Source organism: Delphinapterus leucas, chromosome 4 (assembly GCF_059928025.1).
Source record: "Delphinapterus leucas isolate spDelLeu-1000000601 "Yukka" chromosome 4, BTC_Dleu_Yukka2, whole genome shotgun sequence".
Lineage (NCBI taxonomy): Eukaryota > Metazoa > Chordata > Mammalia > Artiodactyla > Monodontidae > Delphinapterus > Delphinapterus leucas.
Genome location: NC_143132.1, coordinates 46,283,222 through 46,301,715, shown reverse-complemented (window position 1 = coordinate 46,301,715; position 18,494 = coordinate 46,283,222). Strand labels below are relative to the sequence as shown.

At 41.6% G+C, this 18,494-nt stretch overlaps 1 protein-coding gene across 2 annotated transcripts; it reads left to right on the top strand.

Annotated features, from left to right (window-relative positions):
- The first annotated feature begins 352 nt into the window (after positions 1-352).
- On the top strand, positions 353-17,503 carry CPOX (coproporphyrinogen oxidase). Of its 2 annotated transcripts, XM_022584345.3 has the most exons (7): positions 3,637-4,589; positions 6,689-6,832; positions 7,628-7,738; positions 8,374-8,515; positions 10,549-10,767; positions 14,287-14,391; positions 16,175-17,503. In XM_022584345.3, exons 1-7 carry the CDS (start codon positions 4,055-4,057, stop codon positions 16,260-16,262), a joined length of 1,344 nt encoding a protein of 447 aa, XP_022440053.1. In that variant the 5' UTR covers positions 3,637-4,054; the 3' UTR covers positions 16,263-17,503. The 2 variants fall into 2 exon arrangements, with proteins under 2 accessions (XP_089766562.1, XP_022440053.1); XM_089910436.1 differs by lacking the exon at positions 10,549-10,767 and having other exon boundaries at positions 353-4,589.
- Positions 17,504-18,494: the final 991 nt, after the last annotated feature.

The window sequence follows — 18,494 nt, the reverse complement described above, 5'->3', positions numbered from 1 at the left end:
ATATTTGCCTCCAAAATCCTAAAAGTTTAAAATGCAAATTCTAGGACAAAAATTGAGTAAAAATCTCCAAAATTCCACTTCTTTGCTAATGTCACTACTATCACTCCATGACCACCCTCATTAGAATTTCGGATAAGTTGGCAGAAGTTTGCCAAGGCAAACATATCTGTTTGGCAACACAGTTTATGATTATCCTGAGTTTCTGTATCTAGCAGAAAATAACAGAGCTGAGTCACTTGAATAATATTGGGTTGGCCAAAAAGTTCGTTCAGGTTTTTCGTACCATCTTATGAAAAACCCGAATGAACCTTTTGGCCAACCCAATACATTTCTTAAGTTTGGCTCTCAAAATTTGGGAATTGGTGAAAGCAGTACAATTTAGTTAAGGTACTGGGAATTATGACTGTGTGTGTGTTTTTAGAAGGCAGAAAATCTGCCAGAGGGATGTCAGAGTCTTTTCTAATTCTCTCCAGAAAAGGGCAGACTCATATACCATCAGCAGGCCTAAAGTCAGTTATGTTCAACAGGGCTTTGGGGCAGAGAGGAGGGGTAAAGTTCATAAGGATTCTAGGAAGCATGTGGAGTTTGAAAAATGATACTAATATACCTATACCTCATGAGTTTGTATAAGTCTAGTCAGAATCATTTTGGCTGGTAGGGTCACACAGAACACACAGCAGTGCAGGAAACTGGGTTCAAAAAGGATGAGAATATCTACCTTACACGTTATGTCTTACAACTTACTCTAAACGTATGATTTGTCCCTGTCAGCTTTCTGATGCTTGAAATTGCTTGACAAGGGGATGCCTTTTACTCCACCCCAACAAATAACACTTACATACAAGTATCCTCCTTGGAGACAATTTGAACCCCTAGGAAGTGTGGTTTAAACTCACACTAATCAGACTGTTAAGGTCTTTCTTAAGTGTACCATAACAAGGTGAAGGTAGGGAAGGCGCTGGAAACCAGAGGAGGAAATGAGAGAGGCCCTGCACATAGAAAGGCTAAGGGTGGGGAGGGGTGGAAACTTGGAAACTAGCACACAATTGGGCTCAAGTCCAGCCTATCTGACCAGGCAAATGTTCAAAACAGCCTGTGCCTGCTTATCTTTTACTAACTTTATGGGTATTCTCAGAATTACAGCAATAATGAAGGGGGTTCTTAAAGGAAAATGTGCCAGAGAGGTTCCTTTTCATTAATGAGGTTCACTTATCACCACCAGGCTCAGTCAAAACCCATCACAGGGCTTCCCTGGTGGCGCAGTGGTTGAGAGTCTGCCTGCCGATGCAGGGGACACAGGTTCGTGCCCCAGTCCGGGAAGATCCCACATGCCGCGGAGCGACTGGGCCCGTGAGCCATGGCCTCTGAGCCTGCGCGTCCGGAGCCTGTGCTCTACAACGGGAGAGGCCACAACAGTGAGAGGCCCGCATACCGCAAAAAAACAAAAACAAACCCAAAAAACCCATCACAGGCATCTAGAAAAGGCAAACAAAGCCTTCCTTGAGGATAGTTCTTCTGTTTTTTAAAAAATTAAGGTATAATTGACATATAATATTAAATTAGTTTTAGGTGTACAATGTAATGATTTTATATATGTACCTATTGCAAAATGATCACTGCAATTAACTAGTTAACATCCATCACCTCACATAGTTACAAATTTTTTTTCTTGTGATAAGAACTTTTAAGATCTACTCTTTTAGCAACTTTCAAATATACAGTATAGTATTGTTAACTATAGTCATCATGCTGTATCTTACATCCCCAGGACTTACTTTATAACTGAAAGTTTGTACCTTTTAACCCCCTTCATCAATTTTGCCCCCTCTCCCTCTCCCCTCACATCTCACTGTCTCACAACACTCTTTCTTCTTGATTCCTTCGGAGCATCTGGCAGTGTCTCCTGCTCAGTCTGCCCACTGTTCATTCATTCTATAAACATTCAGAGCCAACCACACGCTAGGCATTGTGGTAGGTGCTGGGGATACAAAGACCCTGCTCTCACGAAGCTCACAGTCTGGTGGGGTAGACAGATGTGTTGTCTGTAGGACAAGTGTTAGGTAGGGGTGAGCACAGGAGACTAGAGGAGGAGAAGATGCTATCCAAGTCAGCCTGGGAGGGTCAGGGATGGCATCAGTGGGGGGTGAAGCCAGATCCCAGTTCTGAAAGGCACAAAAGAGTTGCCCAGGTAGACAGAGGTGAGGCAGGAATGGGATTAGGAGTGACAAGGTGATTGTGGGCAGGTGCATAAGCCCAGGACCCAGGATGCCGCAAGGATATCCCTGATAGGGCTGAGGCCCCAAACTGCCCTGTGGATCTTTCTTCTCTGAACACAGACACCATCTGTCCTTCACCTCCTCCCTTACACCTTGACGTATTCTTTTCAATGGTCTAGACCAGTCAAGGAGGGTTAATACCCAGCTAATGTTTCTTAATCACTCGCCCACAGAGCTTCCAGACCCTCCCTCACCCTGTTGAGGGCTAAACCTCCTTAAGGTTCTTCAGCTCTGGTGTCTCCCCTGCCAAAAGACCTGCCAGGCTTCCAGGTTGGGTTTGGTCCCCTCTTGGTGCTCACTCAGCCCCCATGTTCCCTGCAGTGGGCTGCATTATACACTGATAGTTCTTTTCTTTCCTTTGCCAGCTCAGCCTCCCAGCAAGTTACACTACAGCTAAAAGCTTCCCCCAACGTAGTTCATTCACTTCTTAATCCAGGCCTTTAACACTAGAGAATCTGCTAGAGAGTCAAGCATGCCCACCCAGCTAACAATATGCTCTGTGTAAGAGCTGCTGGATGCTGTTGTGGATGATAAAATATACTGCCTTGAAAAACTGGTTTGACCCGCAGCCATGGAATGTCCACCACTGCATCTAGCCACCAAGAAAAAACGTAGAAACCACCACCAGTGGCTTACGTAATTATCTACTACTAGAAATTAAAATCATCCTGGAGACTTAAGGGACGAATTAGCCCATGACAGTCCTTCTTACACTCTTATGTCCAGACCACATGGAACTGTGGCATGGTTACAGGAACAAAAAAAATCTACCAAACCTATGTTAGCGTCTTTCCTCATTTCTCTTAACGTGTGTGTGTGTGTGTGTGCATGTGCGCGCGCTGGGGGTGAGAAGAGGAAGGAGTGTGAATGTCTGTCCTGCCTAGCTTACCGGAGTTGCTGGAAGTACTAAACGTGAGAAATACTTGCCAGCACTCTACAACTGTAGGATCCGTATGTTTAAATCTCTTCTTCCTTGAGCAGCCAGACACACCAGTTCCTAAGTTTTATGCCGGTTTAGTAATAAAACACTTTGCTTTTCCTAGTTCCAAAATAATTAAGTGGGCACTGTGGAAGCAAGGCCTGGGAAGATTTTTTTTTTTTTTCCTGGGAAGGTTTTTATGATAGAACTGTGATATGGAGTTGATCCCAGAAAGTCTTTTCCTAGCATTTTCTTAGGAGTCCTTTAGCTTTTCCGACTCCTTTTAAAAACTAGCCCATAGGTAAGGAGTTTCCCAGGCTCCGCCCCCACCAATCCTACAAGCTCTAGAAGCTCTAGAGGACTAGAACCGGGGACGAAGGGGCCTTCTATACATGCAGGAGTCAGGGTTTGCAAGGCTGTTTAGAAATGTAAGTTGGGGCAGGGGTCTCTGGCCACATTTCTCCCCGGTTAGCCCTCAGCGCGTCCAGCCCTACTTTGTCTTCTCCCTGTGATTGGGTGAACCGCAGACCAGAGGTTGTACGTGACAAGACGGCCTCTTTTATCTCCGCCTTCGCTTCCACTGCCCTCTCCTACCCAGCACCCCAGTTCTCTACCCGTGGGCCCCGCCCTTCTGGGGACGGTGGATTCTTTTATCTCCCGGGCGCGCCCCTGCAGGCGGCGATAGGAGCCGGGACTACAGCTCCCGGCATCCTATGCCGGGGAGCCGACCCGGTAGTAGCTTTTTTCTGGTGAAGTTTCCCTGTGCCTGCGCCGCTCGCTGCTCGCCGCTCGGAACTCCAGGGGGCTCAGGGGCCTGTCTGCGGGAGGTGGGCACTGCCCAGGGTGACAGTGCGGGAGCATGGCCATGCACCTGGGCAAGCTGAGCGCGGGCTCCTGCTGGCTCGCGGCGCGGGGCGGCTGCGGGGAGCTGCGCTCTTGGTCCCTGAGCTGCGCGGCCGGACGCTTCTGCCGTGCCCCTGGCACCGCTTGCCCCGAGCAGAGCCGCGGGCTGGGGTACGGCCCTACTGCGGGAGGCGGCCCCCGGCTGAGGACCGGGCTGGCGGCGGGGCTGGCCGCGGGGCTGGCGGGGCTGGCCGGGCTGGCCGCCGCCGCCTTCGGGCACGTGGAGCGGGCGGAGATGGTGAGCAAGAGCTCGGGGGCGCCGAGCCCCTCGCCGGGGAGACCGGAGGAGGAGGACGACGAGCTGGCCCGCCGCTGCAGCTGCTTCATGGCCTCGCCTGTGACCGACCTGCACGAGCTGCGGAGGAGACCGGGCGACATGAAGACCAAAATGGAGCTGCTGATCCTGGAGACCCAGGCCCAGGTGTGCCAGGCGCTGGCACAGGTGGACGGGGGCGCCCGCTTCTCTGTGGACCGGTGGGAGAGGAAGGAAGGTGAGGAGGTCGGCCCCTAGCGGGAGGTGGCGATGGGGAAGAGAGGTCGGGCTTTAGTTTGCAGGCAGAAAATGACTCAGAATAGGGGATGGGAGTAAGGAGAGGGGTACCCACACAGCGGCTGCTAGGTTAAAAGGGATACCTTTAAAACGATTGACACTGACAGGGTCATCAGCCCTCAGCTTGCAGGTGTGGACCCAGATCTGCTGTCACTCTAGTACTGGACATTTAAAAAATCTTTGCAATTTTATATGGCATTTTTCATACAAGTCTAAAGGTCAGTTTTAGCCAACAGGCTTGGATGTCCAAGGTTGTAACTGAGCATAGATTTTCTCCACATTTCCTCTGCTTCTCTGGGTGCGTTTACCCTTTCTTTTCCTTTGGAGATGGAAAAAGAAAGTCATCTCCTCTTTACTAAGGGTCAACCAGTCTCCTCCAGCTGAGGGAGTTATTGTGTCATTGTGTCTTTTCCCCAGGTTGCGCAAGAAATATTTGACCTGGCTTGTCAGTAGTTCTGCCAAATGCACCCATCAGATTTCGTGCCAGGAAAATCTTTATTTCCACTGGTAAAATACTTAAGTATTATAACCTAGTTCTTATAGTGTCCTACATTCATGACCATGTTATTGCCTATACAGTGAAACCTTACATCTTGGTCATAAACTTAAAGGATTTCTGATTCTTCTTACCTGGGACTACTGCAGCAACTTCTCATCAGCTGAAGTTAAATCTGGTTTTCATAGTGTTTTCCATCTTGTAATTTTTTTTAAATTAATTTATTTTTGGCTGTGTTGGGTCTTGGTTGCTGCGCGCAGGTTTTCTCTAGTTGTGGTGAGCGGGAGCTACTCTTTGTTGCGGCATGTGGGCTTCTCATTGGGGTGGCTTGTTGCGGAGCACAGACTCTAGGCGCATGGGCTTCGGTAGTTGTGGCACGTGGGCTCAGTAGTTGTGGCTCACAGGCTCTAGAGCGCAGGCTCAGTAGTTGTGGTGCACGGGCTTAGTTGTTAGTTGCTCCGCAGCATGTGGGATCTTCCAGGACCAGGGCTCGAACCTGTGTCCCCTGCATTGGCAGGCAGATTCTTAACCACTGCCACCAGGGAAGTCCTCCATCTTCTAAATTTTTAAGTGAAGACTGTTGAATCAGGACACAACCTGGACTAGCTGTGTGACCTTTAGCAGTTACTTTTTGTGCCTCTGTTTCCTCATCTATGAAATGAAATTATAAATAACATATGAATGTATTATAAGGATAAAATAAGGTGTATATATATGAAGTGCTGCAAATATTGTTTGATGCTTAGAAAGCACTGAGACAAATTGTTTGGGCCACTTACTAGTTGTGTGTTTTTGGAGAAAGTATTTTGCCTTTCTGGGCCTCAGTTTTCTCATTTGAAATATACAAGGGTCGTACTGGATCATCTCATGTCCCATCCAGCTCTAAAAATTTTTAGAAATAAAACAAGCCAAACATGAAGCTTCATGAAACAATTAACTCTTGTGGTACCTCTAGTGTCTTCAAAAAACAAACCAGCTACTAGTAGTAAAGCTCATATACCTAAATGTTAATGTGTCTCACTCAGTTCAAGCTTCCGAATTCCTTAAGCATTTCAGTATCTGTTTTTTAACTACCTGTAAACAAAATTAAAAGGCAAACAGCACACTGAGAAAAAACAATTGAAACAATATGGAGCTCTTAAATTTGGCAATACTGGAACACTCTTTGAATGTACTTATTCCTGTTTTTAATCTTAGCTTTCTCTCATGTATCACAACCAACAGCTCCCATTCTGAACAGTCTTATTTGAAGGGAAACTATTCCAGTGATTCATTTTAGATGATGACATAAGGATGTAGAAGAGTATTCGGTTGGGTGGTGTGGGGAGATAAAATATTCACCCATGATCAGTAGCAAATGTCATAAAGCTAAGCTGGTTATCTAATTTTATTGTACTTAAAAATTATAAATATGCTGATATTATGGAAGATTTGGAAAATAGAGGAGGAAAATAACTCCTAGTCCCACCACCTTCGTGCAGCAGTTGTTTTTAACTTCGCGTATACCCTTACATTCTGTCCTCATTTTACATTTCCATAAACAGGAGGTGGTGGCATCAGCTGTGTACTTCAAGATGGGCATGTTTTTGAAAAGGCCGGCGTGAGCATTTCTGTCGTTCATGGAAATCTTTCTGAGGAAGCAGCAAAACAGATGAGAAGCAGAGGAAAAAAGCTAAAGACGAAAGATGGTAAATCAGACAATCTCCTTTAATAGTCCCTGTAAACCTTTTCTCCCGGCAAGTTTTATTTATAAAGTACATATTGCTTCTGTAAAACTCCATCTGGGTGCCTGTGCCAGCTGAGCATGTTCACAATTACTTTTTTTTTTAACATCTTTATTGGAGTATCATTGCTTTACAGTGGTGTGTTCATTTCTGCTTTACAACAAAGGGAACCAGCTATACATATACATATATCCCCATATCTCCTCCCTCTTGCGTCTCCCTCCCACCCTCCCTATCCCACCCCTCTAGGTGGTCACAAAGCACCGAGCTGATCTCCCTGGGCTATGCGGCTGCTCCCCACTAGCTATCGATTTTACACTTGGTAGTGTATACATGTCCATAGTTATGAAGAACCTAGGGGCAGGACAGGAATAAAGACGCAGACATAGAGAACGGACTTGAAGACACAGTTACTTTTTGTTTTTTATGGTGTGCGGGCCTCTCACTGTTGTGGCCTCTCCCGTTGCGGAGCACAGGCTCCGGACGCACAGGCTCAACGGCCATGGCTCTCGGACCTAGCTGCTCCACAGCATGTGGGATCTTCCCGGACCGGGGCACGAACCTGTGTCCCCTGCATCGGCAGGCGGACTCTCAACCACTGCGCCACCAGGGAAGCCTGACACAGTTACTTTTTAAAAATTATATTTTAAGAGACAAATTGAAAATCAGCCTTTGAAAATTGATTCAGAAACCATGTTGGAGTTAATTTGTATCAAGCCAGGTGATCGAGTGCAGCTCACTGCATGTTTTACTTTCCAGGTAAATTGCCGTTTTCTGCTATGGGCGTGAGCTCTGTTATCCACCCCAAGAATCCTCATGCTCCCACTATCCATTTCAACTACAGATACTTTGAAGTAGAAGAAGCTGACGGTAAGGGCTCTGGAGGTGTGGAAAGTATTATTGCGCAAAATGTGTATTTTAAAACACATTAGGGGGCATAACATCTAAAATCAAGAAAAAATAAATACCATCTTAACTAGGTTTTTTGGGAAACATGTGAAAGCTTATTCCTTGGCAGGTGCAATGGATTATTTATTAGATGTGAAAAGTGAAAGTGGTATTGGCTGGTCTCTGGCATCCCCATTTTCCTCCAACACACAAGGAATGATTTAATGAACCTGAACTTAAAGTGCACACAGGGTTCTTTGCAAATATAAATTTATTACATCAAAAGGAAAACCTCACGTGCAGTGTTAAGTTGCCATTGAGAACTTGCTTTTGGAAATTATTTTCCACATGTGTAGCTTTGCCAGTCACTAGTGCGTTGTCAGTGGGTTTAAGATGGGGTGCAATTGATCATGCTTCATTATGTAAATATAGTTCCAGTCTATGTTTACCATTAGCTAGGCCAGCTGTTACCCTGTCAGAGCACCTGTGCAGTGCACGCCACTCCTTTTGGTGTCTCTGCAGGTGATGGCATTTAAAGCAATGTATTTAACTTTTCCTTTTGAGTAGTGTGCTACATCTCAAAGTCCACATCAGAATCACATGTCTCGATTTGGTAGGTAACAAGCAGTGGTGGTTTGGTGGTGGATGTGACCTTACCCCAACATACTTGAACCAAGAGGATGCAGTGCATTTTCACAGGACTCTAAAGAAGGCTTGTGACCAGCATGGTCCAGATCTCTACCCCAAATTTAAAAAATGGTAGGTAAAGTTATTGAACTTTTCATGACCGCTAAGTATTTTCCATTCCTTCTGTAGATCCTGAAGGCACTACTGTGTCACTAAGTATCTTTTTCAGCTTATGAAGGTTGAACTGTTTCCTTCCTCCCTCCCTTCCTTCCTTTCACCAGAAGTGAGATACGAGTTTTAAGTGGTTTTAATGCATTATTTTCTTAGGAATATTTGAATGTCTGTGATAAAAATTGGGCAGCAATATCATTTTTGATACCAGATGTTTTAGGATATAAACTTGAAGGTGATATATGCCTGAGAATCAGAGGCTTTTTAATCCTAAAGTGGGATATTAAATTCTCATCCCACACGAGGATTATCTCGTTGCCGTGGAAATGTGTTAGGGCATGGGAAGGGTTGGAGAACTATTAGGAGAGGTGCAAATGTACCGGAGATTTTGGACAAGGAGAAAGTAGGATTGGAAACTTTGTGAAAGGAACTCTAATGGTAAAGAAAAAAGTTGTGAGGAGACCCAGGATATTTGGTAGATGTGGAATGGAGCCTGTGCATAAGTTGTTTGGAGTAATAATGTACTCAACACTGCTTAGAGCTAATTGCCATTCTAGAAAAAGGAGGAACAGAAAGGGTTTTTGGGTTTTTTTTTTTTTTGCTTTGCTTTTAGTGCTAATATTTGTGGAATCTTGATGTTATTTATCTAAGAATATGGAGTTCAGCTTTAAAATCCTCAGAAATTATAAAACATTTAAATAACCTCTCTTTGATTTGACATTACCACGAAACACTGGACAGCTATGGACACACAGATGCAGGATGAAGGGTTGTTTTTCTCTTACAAATCAGCTTCCCTTCAGGAGGAGGATTGGTGGGGTAGATGTTCTGTCTCTTTTTTTTTGGTTTCCTTTTATCGCTGTTACTGAAGAACTTTATCTGAGTAGTATTAATAAAATATCTAGGATGCGGGCTAGCCAAAAAGTTTTAGTATACATATTTAGTAAATCTCTTCATTTCATAATATCATGAAAAGAGATTTGGAAATAACATGATTTAGTTAAAGCTGGCTTTACAGCCTTGCTCAGGATATACTTTAATTCTGTTAATAAAATGTACCTGTGAAGAAAAGCCAGGAAGTAACACTCAAGGTGAATTATACCAGCACATCAGTTCTAGGGATTTGCATCTGCTGCCTTTTTTTTTTTTTAACTTTAAGCTATTAAGGCTATTTTTAAGATAACCTTTTCAATAGTTTTTAGTTTTTGTTTGTACAGGTCTTCTATTTAGGAACCCTCATTATACAGAGATAATGAAAACTGTTTCCAGGATGTAAACTATACTGCAAATTTAGCAATTAGGAAAGACTTAGGAAATCTGCTCTAGTAGGCACAGGTGGGGAAAGACTCAAGAACAAATTGATAGTTTCATGTGCTGGTTCACAAGGGCAACCTTTAATGTTCTGAAGGCTCTTATTCTCTGAACATTTCCTTCCACCAACCCTCCCCCTGAGTTATGCATGCTATAGAGTCATCACATTTTATTGCCGAAAGAGACCTTAGAGATAATTTACTCTGCCTTCCTTTGGTGAATAAGAACTGATTCAGACAGCTTAGGGGTTAGCACTCCATCAAGAACCTGGTTTGTGTCATTGTTGGTAGAGGATTCCTGCCTGCTGCAAAAGTAGCAGTGCTTCTGAGGGCAGCAGCACCACTTGTTTTAAGAAATACAGTGCTTTAGAAAAAAGAAGGAAATACAGTATTAATAGTGGACTCTGTTTCTTTTCAGTAAAGGTCTTAGAGTGCCACATCTTCAGATAGACATGTATTAGCTTGCCTGTTGCTTTGTAGGTAAAAGTGTAAGCATTTTCTTCGTTGTTGATAACTGCAGGAAATCTGTCTAAAACTCTAGTTTCATTTTCAGACATGGACAAAAAGTAAGGGTGCTGTGCTGGCATTAGTCAGGGATGGTGCCCTAAGCTGAAATGCTCACACTGATTTTCATGTCTGTTTTTTCCTCTTTGGTCCCTGATTTGGCCTTACTGTATTTTCCAGGTGTGACGATTACTTTTTTATAGCCCATCGTGGGGAGCGGAGGGGCATCGGGGGTATCTTTTTTGATGACCTTGACTCTCCATCCAAGGAGGAGGTCTTTTGCTTTGTGCAGAGCTGTGCCCAGGCTGTCATTCCTTCTTATATCCCCCTTGTGAAAAAGCACTGTGATGACTCCTTCACCCCCCGGGAGAAGTTGTGGCAGCAGCTCCGGAGAGGACGGTGAGTGAGTGACCGGAGAATGAACCGTCTCATTGTGTAACTCTGGGGTGGGTAGGAGGTCGGGAAGTGCGGCAGCCGTAATAAGAGTGGATGATATGTTGTCTTGGGCAGATACTTTGTCAGAGTTTTGTTAATACTCACCCTAATTTCTTTTCATAACTAGATAAATATCAAGTGAATTAAGAAACATTGTATAAAATAGTATTATAAAAAGAGCAAGGTTTGTTTAACTTGTGTATACATTAGAGAACCATATTAGGCCTATAGTAAGAACTTGTTGAATTTATTTCTGCTGATTTCTTATAGTTTCTTCTAGCAATACCTTCCAGCCTTACGCCAAGATAGGGGAATCATTTAATGTTTTTGCTGCTTTGTAAATTTGGAATCACACATTTTTTTCATTTATCTTTAGGTTTTCATGGAAGGTGTTATGATGAAAATAATCACTTCAGAAATTATTTACACTTAATGATAGTATTTATTAATTATGGAGATGTTAATATGTGCTGGCTAATATGTTAGGCAGTTTGCATCTAAATTTCTTCACAAAGCTGTGAGATTGGTGTAATTATCATCATTTTACAGATGACAAAACTTAGCAAAGTAAGTCCCTTGCCCAAGTTTACACAGCTAGTAAATAAAAGATCCCAGGTGTGGAACTAGGTCATCGTGCCTTCAAAACTTGCAGACTTTCTTAGATGTGAATGAAGTTAAGTAGGTCTTATTTCTGACTGTGATGCTCACCTTAGCCACCCTGCATTGTGCACGCAGCTTGGTGAGCTCAGTTGGGTGACCAGCGTGAGGTCATCTTCAGCGGGGGTGTGATTGTGAATCAGCTCCAAATTATTCAGTCTTCCCTCTCACAGCGGTTTCTCATTACCATCTTCATTGCACGTGTACTACTGGTCCATGGCTATAAAATGGATTTTCTCATTTACGTTAATTTTGTCTCAGGCATATGAAACTTTGGGTACTTAAGGAGGTAAAGCTAAAAGGTCAACTTAGATAATGTTCAAAATCTCAAGGTAAATGTTTGTTGTTTATTCTTTCTTAGGACTACCTCTGCTTGCTTGCTCCCTGTTTATAAACTTGGGAAAATGAGAATTGATTAAGTGTTCTTGTTAGACAGTTCTTTAACAGTGCATCTGTTTTGGGACGTTATGCATCTGTTTTGGGACATTTTTTTTTTTTTTTTTGGTCCCATGATTTCCCAGATACACCTTTACTACTCCTTCCCTTCACTTGAGTTGATTAGGTGCCTCCTATGGCTAGGGACCATGCTGGGAAAAGCTCACAGTTTAGTGGGGAAGACCATCCTAAGAGGATAATTTAAAACTCTTTGGAAACAACAACAACAAACTCCAATAAAAAACAAACAAGAAACTAAAATAAGAAAAACTCTGTGGAAAGTGCAATGTTCTAGTTTTGCGTAAGATTTCTTACGCAAAGCTGGCAGGTTTCATGAATACTAATGAGGTGTGAAGCCTTGAAAACTTCTTGGACATAGGAATGATGTTTTAATTTGTTTGTTTTGTTTTTTATTATTAATTGACAACATATTTTGAAAGTTCCATTTGTGTGTATCATTTCATGTCCGTGTTTTTTGAATTAGGCAGAAGTGTGGGGTATTAGGTTGATTTTCTGTGATGTGGTGGGTGACTGTACTTTCAAAGAGAGGCTCCTTCTACCACCCATATCTCTGGGCCTTAAAATGGCAGAAATCTCTGGGGCTTAAGATAACCCCAGCTCTTTGCTGCGGTTACGAGCCCTGTCTTCACTTTCTTACGTGGCATTCATAACCCATTATCTGTATTACTCTTCCCCACTTCCTTGCATCCCCTTCTGTATGACTTTCCCCTGCAGTGGTTAGGCAGCTTCTCTTTTGACTTTGCAGCCTCTTACTTGGCTATCTCATTGAGTCTCTTGTCCTCAGTTACTACTTTTCTCTCCGCAGACCTTGAACCTCCAGTCTTAGTCTCCTTTTTTGTTTTGCTGTATTTTGGGAAAGGGAGACAGGATACAGTGTAGGTATCAGTTAAATTGAAGGGAGTGGTTAAGGTTCATAGTTTGTAGGTACCTCGGAGAGGATGAATGTATGGAAAGGATCAGAAAGATCAGATCTAAGCAAAACCTGGTGAGAGTCAGGCTGATATACAGAAAGGAGCATTGTTCGCTCAGAACAGAAAAGCAGCACAGGGATCCTATAGAGGCTCATTTGCGAGCTCCTTACAAGGGTCTTTGAACAAGACATCTGTACAAATAGAGAGTCACAGCCATCCCTTAAATATCATGTTTCAGGAGGGTAACATCAGGGGTGAAAAAGGGAGCTGAGAGACTGGAGTTCTTTTCCATGGTCTTAGGAAGAAGTTAAGAAGATCCATTTAAATTATCTTTTGAAACAGACATAAGAAGGTATTAAATAGTTATTAGTGCACAGAACTCAGTGATAAATAAATGGTGAGGACTAGAAAGGGATCCATGAATGTAATTTATTTAAATTTTCTCAGAGCCTTTGGCAAGTTTCCACAGTGAAGGTTGCTTTCTAAAAATTGAAGGACTGTGGGAATCTAGAGAATATTTTTCTCTGGTTGTGATTAAATACAGTAACCCATGCATAAACGGTAATATCTGAGGGAAGTTTAGACCAAGAGAGTAGTTTTTGAGTGAGTTGAGAAATGATATGAAGGGGGACTATTGAAATTTTCAGATTTATGGATCATTCTCAATTCTTTTGGGTAGTAGAAATTATCTTTTGAGATTGGAGAGAAGAGACCCTTTTACAAAGGATCTCATGACGTTAAAGGCAATCACAGATTTTTAAGCTAGACAGAGTTTAGATATGACTCTGTGGCAGTTCATGGAAAACTAATATCCTAAACCAGGTTTTAGTTGATGCTAAGGACTGAGCACTGCAACTCAATCACTACCTTCTATTATGACTTTGTCATTAATTTGCAGGAAGACTGCTTATTAATGCTGTTAACTATTTTAAGAAAAGGAAATATCTGGAATATATTAGTAATTATTAATAGATTTCTGTAATCTTTTCTTGGCTTTTTAATTACAAGAGCCTTACACTGTCTTAGTTCGTGTGAGTTATTAGCAGTGAAATGAAGTCTTTGACTGTAAAGCATCTCAGACTCTAGGCGAGGGCCAGAAAGAGCTGTTTTATCCTGATAAACGGTGCCATTTGCTTTTCTTAATTGTTTTTGTGCCTTCAAGTTCTAAGCTTTGTGTTTCTGTTTATTTATTGGAAAACATAACCTTATTGTTTTGTAACTGCTCTATGTTGGGGCTGAATCTATATCCTATTGTTTGTTGGATAGAATAGCCTTTTCTTTATGCCTTTCCAGATGGCGAAAACTCAACTGACGAGACTGGTGTTTTCTCTGCCAGTTCCAGCTGATGGGGTGGGAGGTGGTGGGAAGGTGCCCCCCACTTTAAGTATTTGTTATGGACTAATCTTAAGAAAGGGTTTACTCAGCCAACCCTTAATCTTATTTGATGTCTTTATGTCAGGTATGTAGAATTTAACCTGCTGTATGATCGGGGTACAAAGTTTGGCCTCTTCACTCCAGGATCCAGGATCGAAAGCATCTTGATGTCTTTACCTCTCACCGCCCGGTAAGAATAACTCATAAGAATAATAGTTATTCCCTAACCCCACAATCCTCTAATCCCCACAAAACATGGACATTGACACCACAAATGTCTTTCCTAAAGACTTCATTGGTTTTGACCTTGTTGCCTGTATAAGAAAATCACAGGCAAATCACAGGAAAATCAAAAATTTTTTTTTAAGGGGTGGCAGGATAAATGATATAGCTTTATATGTGAGAGCAGGGAAAGGATAGAGGGAGTGAGAAGATAGGGTGGATGATGGTGTCTAGGGAGCTAGATTGACTGTTCCTACTTGGTAATTTTCTAGGAAGAGCTATGAGCAAAGCAGATTTATATGAACATAACAGCTCTTTAATTTTATTGGAAATGATTGCACTTGTGGGGAAAGGTCTTATTCTCCACTATGAAGTATTAAGCTTGTATAAAAGTATGCAGGATTATTTCAGATGCTTTATGTGCTGCCATGGTGTGCTTCCATAAAGGTTAATTGAATCTCTGTGGGGAATTTTAAAATCTATTTATGTTGGTGCTGTTAGGTTAATAAAGATCTACAGTTGACTTTTTTTGGCTTTGAGGAAGTGAGAATGGTGTGTATCCAGACTGAAACAGAAAAGATCAGAAAAAATATGACCATTGCTTATTTTAGAAGAGCTAGAATCTTCTTTTCTCCATGAGTTTAAATATCCAAATAAGAATGGACTGGCTGGCATTGAAGGTCTGCCTTGCGTCATTCTGCTGTGCAGATCTAGCCTTGTGAGATCAGTACCCTCTACCATTGTCACTACATTCAGAATGGCATTGGCTCTGTCCTTGTTTAGCTGTTGCTCGTGGGATCTCATGTCCTTGGCTGGATTCTCATGCACATCACTGTTAGGTGTTCTTGCCACCCTAGAGGCAAGATGTGATTAAAAAGTAGACATGAGATCTTAAGGCCTCGGGTAGTCTACCTGATCTCTGCTGGCCTCTAATTATACTGCACATTCCAAACTGCAGGTAAGGGCGGATTGTAAATCAATCCCCTGCTCAACTGAATAACATTAATGCAACAGGTTATTTTTAGCTTCTTAAAGTCTGCACCAGGGGTCTGCAAACTTAAGGCTTCAGGACAAATCTAGGTCCACTTGTGTTTATGTACAGCCCTTAAGCTAAGAATGGAATTTACATTTTTAAAGGATTATTAAAAACAAACAAAAAAGGAATAGGCAAGAGACTGCTGCAAAAGGTATGTGGCCCCAAGAGCCTAAGGTATTTATTATGTGGCCCTTTACAGGAAGAGTTTGCAGCCTCTGATCTAAACCAGTGTTTGCCAGATTTCATGCTACAGTTTGACCATTTTGACCATATTTGTAGATTTATATATAATCTGAGGTATTATTTACTTAAATTTTATACTCTTAGTTTTTTCAGAGAGAAAATTAAAGGCAAACCAACATTTCTGTCCTAAATAGAAAGTAACACATGAAAAAAAATGCCAAAGTACTAAGCTAAGAAAAGTTTGCCGATGGATCGCCTGAGGTTCTATACTTTATGAAACCCTGGTTTATAGTAAAAGTATGTTTTGGCTCTGGAATATTAATATTAGCTAGAGTATGCTCAGGAATTATTAAGAAACTTTATTTCTTTAGCAGCAAATATTTTTTAAAAGCCTAGTGGAGACAAAGAGGTATAGTCTTTTTATTACTCTTAGAATTTTATTTTTCATTTATTTTAGATAAAGAGCTATGTATGTTGTTTATTTATTTTTTATTGTTATTACGTTTTTTGCTTCTGTTTTGAACCTGCATAGATGGGAGTACATGCATTCACCCTCAGAGAACTCCAAAGAAGCTGAAATTCTGGACGTTTTGCGCCATCCGAGGGACTGGGTGCATTGATGCAGGCAGAGCAGTCTTCGTAGGGTCTGGGGGACACACAATGGGCCCCCTGCTCCACTGGCTGACACCACCGCCACTGTGTGGCACTTAGTTACCTGTGTCTCAGAGCTCCGGTCTTCTCCGCCCTGGAGTCTGCCTCCTTTCCTGGTGAAATGTGTTTTAAGCACCACAGGCTTCCGCTGGATGCTGTCAGTGGTGGGTGGTGAGGTGGCAGCTTGTCAGAGTCAACTGGTTGATGTAAAACTCGTTTATACTTTTAGAATCATTTTATATGACTAGTTTACAAACAGTGACAATTTCCAAGAATTGGTTTAGGGGATCTAAATATTAGAATTTGTATCAGGAAACTTCTCATGTTATTTTTTTGTTTCATATATTTTTTAAAGGTTTAGTTTCAGCCACAAAAATCTGTTGTGGGACAAATTTTATTTTCATTAATTCAATGAGATTGAGACTAGTAATTTTAGAAAGCAACTGGAAATGAAAGTAAAAATTTTACTTTGTCATTACTGAAGTTGCTTTGATCATAATCTTTATATATCTTTCTCTAGAGATCATAATATTGTAAAATATTCACTTTTGTAATAGATATTTAGGAATACTTGAAATTTTCTTAGTCTCTGCATGTGTTACAATTCAGTGATTACCTGTAGTTAACTCTAAAGTGACATCACTGTTATTTAAACAAGGGATATCTAAGTTGTAATTTTGATTTTTGTAGAACTATAATTTGTTGATGCTGAGATTCTTTGCCCTTTTGAATGTGAAAGCTTATACCCTTGGATTCTGATACTTAAAAAATTCTATTCCAGACATTTCTGTATGGAGGTTTAGACTAAGAACAATCCTGGGGATGTTGTGAATTTAGGAAATGAGAAACATTTTCCTTCTCTAATTAAAGCAGACATAACTAGTGTAAGAAGCATGTAGGCATTTTATAAATATATTTCGAAAATGGACTAATTGAACTAGTCCTCTTTTTAAATTAGAGATTCTGCAACTTTGCTCTTAAGAGAAAATCACAACAGAGTTCTCAAGACTTCTGTGTTCATATAATAATGTGAATATTTTATTCATAATATATTGAAGTTTGTAAGGAATGTTATCTTCCTACATATTATTAAGCATTATCTTGGAATATGTTGAATGTATGATCATGTGTGACTCTGTAGAGCTGGAAAATGTATGAATTCTTCAACTCTTACAACAGGTGTGCTGATAAATTTTATTATGAAATATGACTAAGAAATGTTTGTATTTTTCATTTTTTCCAGGGCAATTGACATAGGGAAGATAAATATTTCTTAGTACTAAAACCATAGTTCCTCATTCCTAGGTATTTTACCCAAGAAAAATATAAATTTTGCAGTTGAATTTTCATAGCAGCTTTATTCTCAGTAGCCAAAATTTAGAAATAACACAACGGCCCATCAGCAGGTGAATGGATAAACAAGTTATAATATATCCATATGTTAAAATACTACTCAACAATGAAAAGGAACATCTATTGATAAAGGCAAGAACATGGGTGAATATCAGAAAGTCATTATGCCAAGTGAAAGAAGCCAGACACAGAAGAGCACTAGCCCCAGAGGTTATGTAGCGTCATGTCCTTCACATTCCGTTGGTTACAAGTGAGTCGCTAAGAACAGCTCCCGATTCACCGGGGAGGGAATGAGACCCCAGCTCTCAATGGGAGGAGTGTCAGAGATTTGTGATCATCTTCAAAACCACCACATATCCTTTCACACCCAAAACCCAAAATAGATTTGGCATTCCTTCCCTTATTGCCATAATCAAATCCTGTTGAGTCCACCTTTGAAATGTTTCTTATTTCCTGCCTCTGTCCCCTGCCATGACTCTACTTTGGTCCCACATTCCCTTTCACCTGAATATTTGCCATACCCTACCTGCCTCTGGTCACTCTGACCTCCATTCTCTCCCTTCAGAATTACTTCACCGAATAGGAAGCACCCTAAGTGTCCATCGACAGATGAATGGATAAAGAAGATGCGGCACATATATACAATGGAATATTACTCAGCCATAAAAAGAAACGAAATTGAGTTATTTGTAGTGAGGTGGATGGACCTAGAGTCTCATACAGAGTGAAGTAAGTCAGAAAGAGAAAAACAAATACCATATGAGAGCACATATATATGGAATCTAAAAAAAAAAAAAGGTTCTGAAGAACCTAGGGGCAGGACAGGAATAAAGACGCAGACTTAGAGA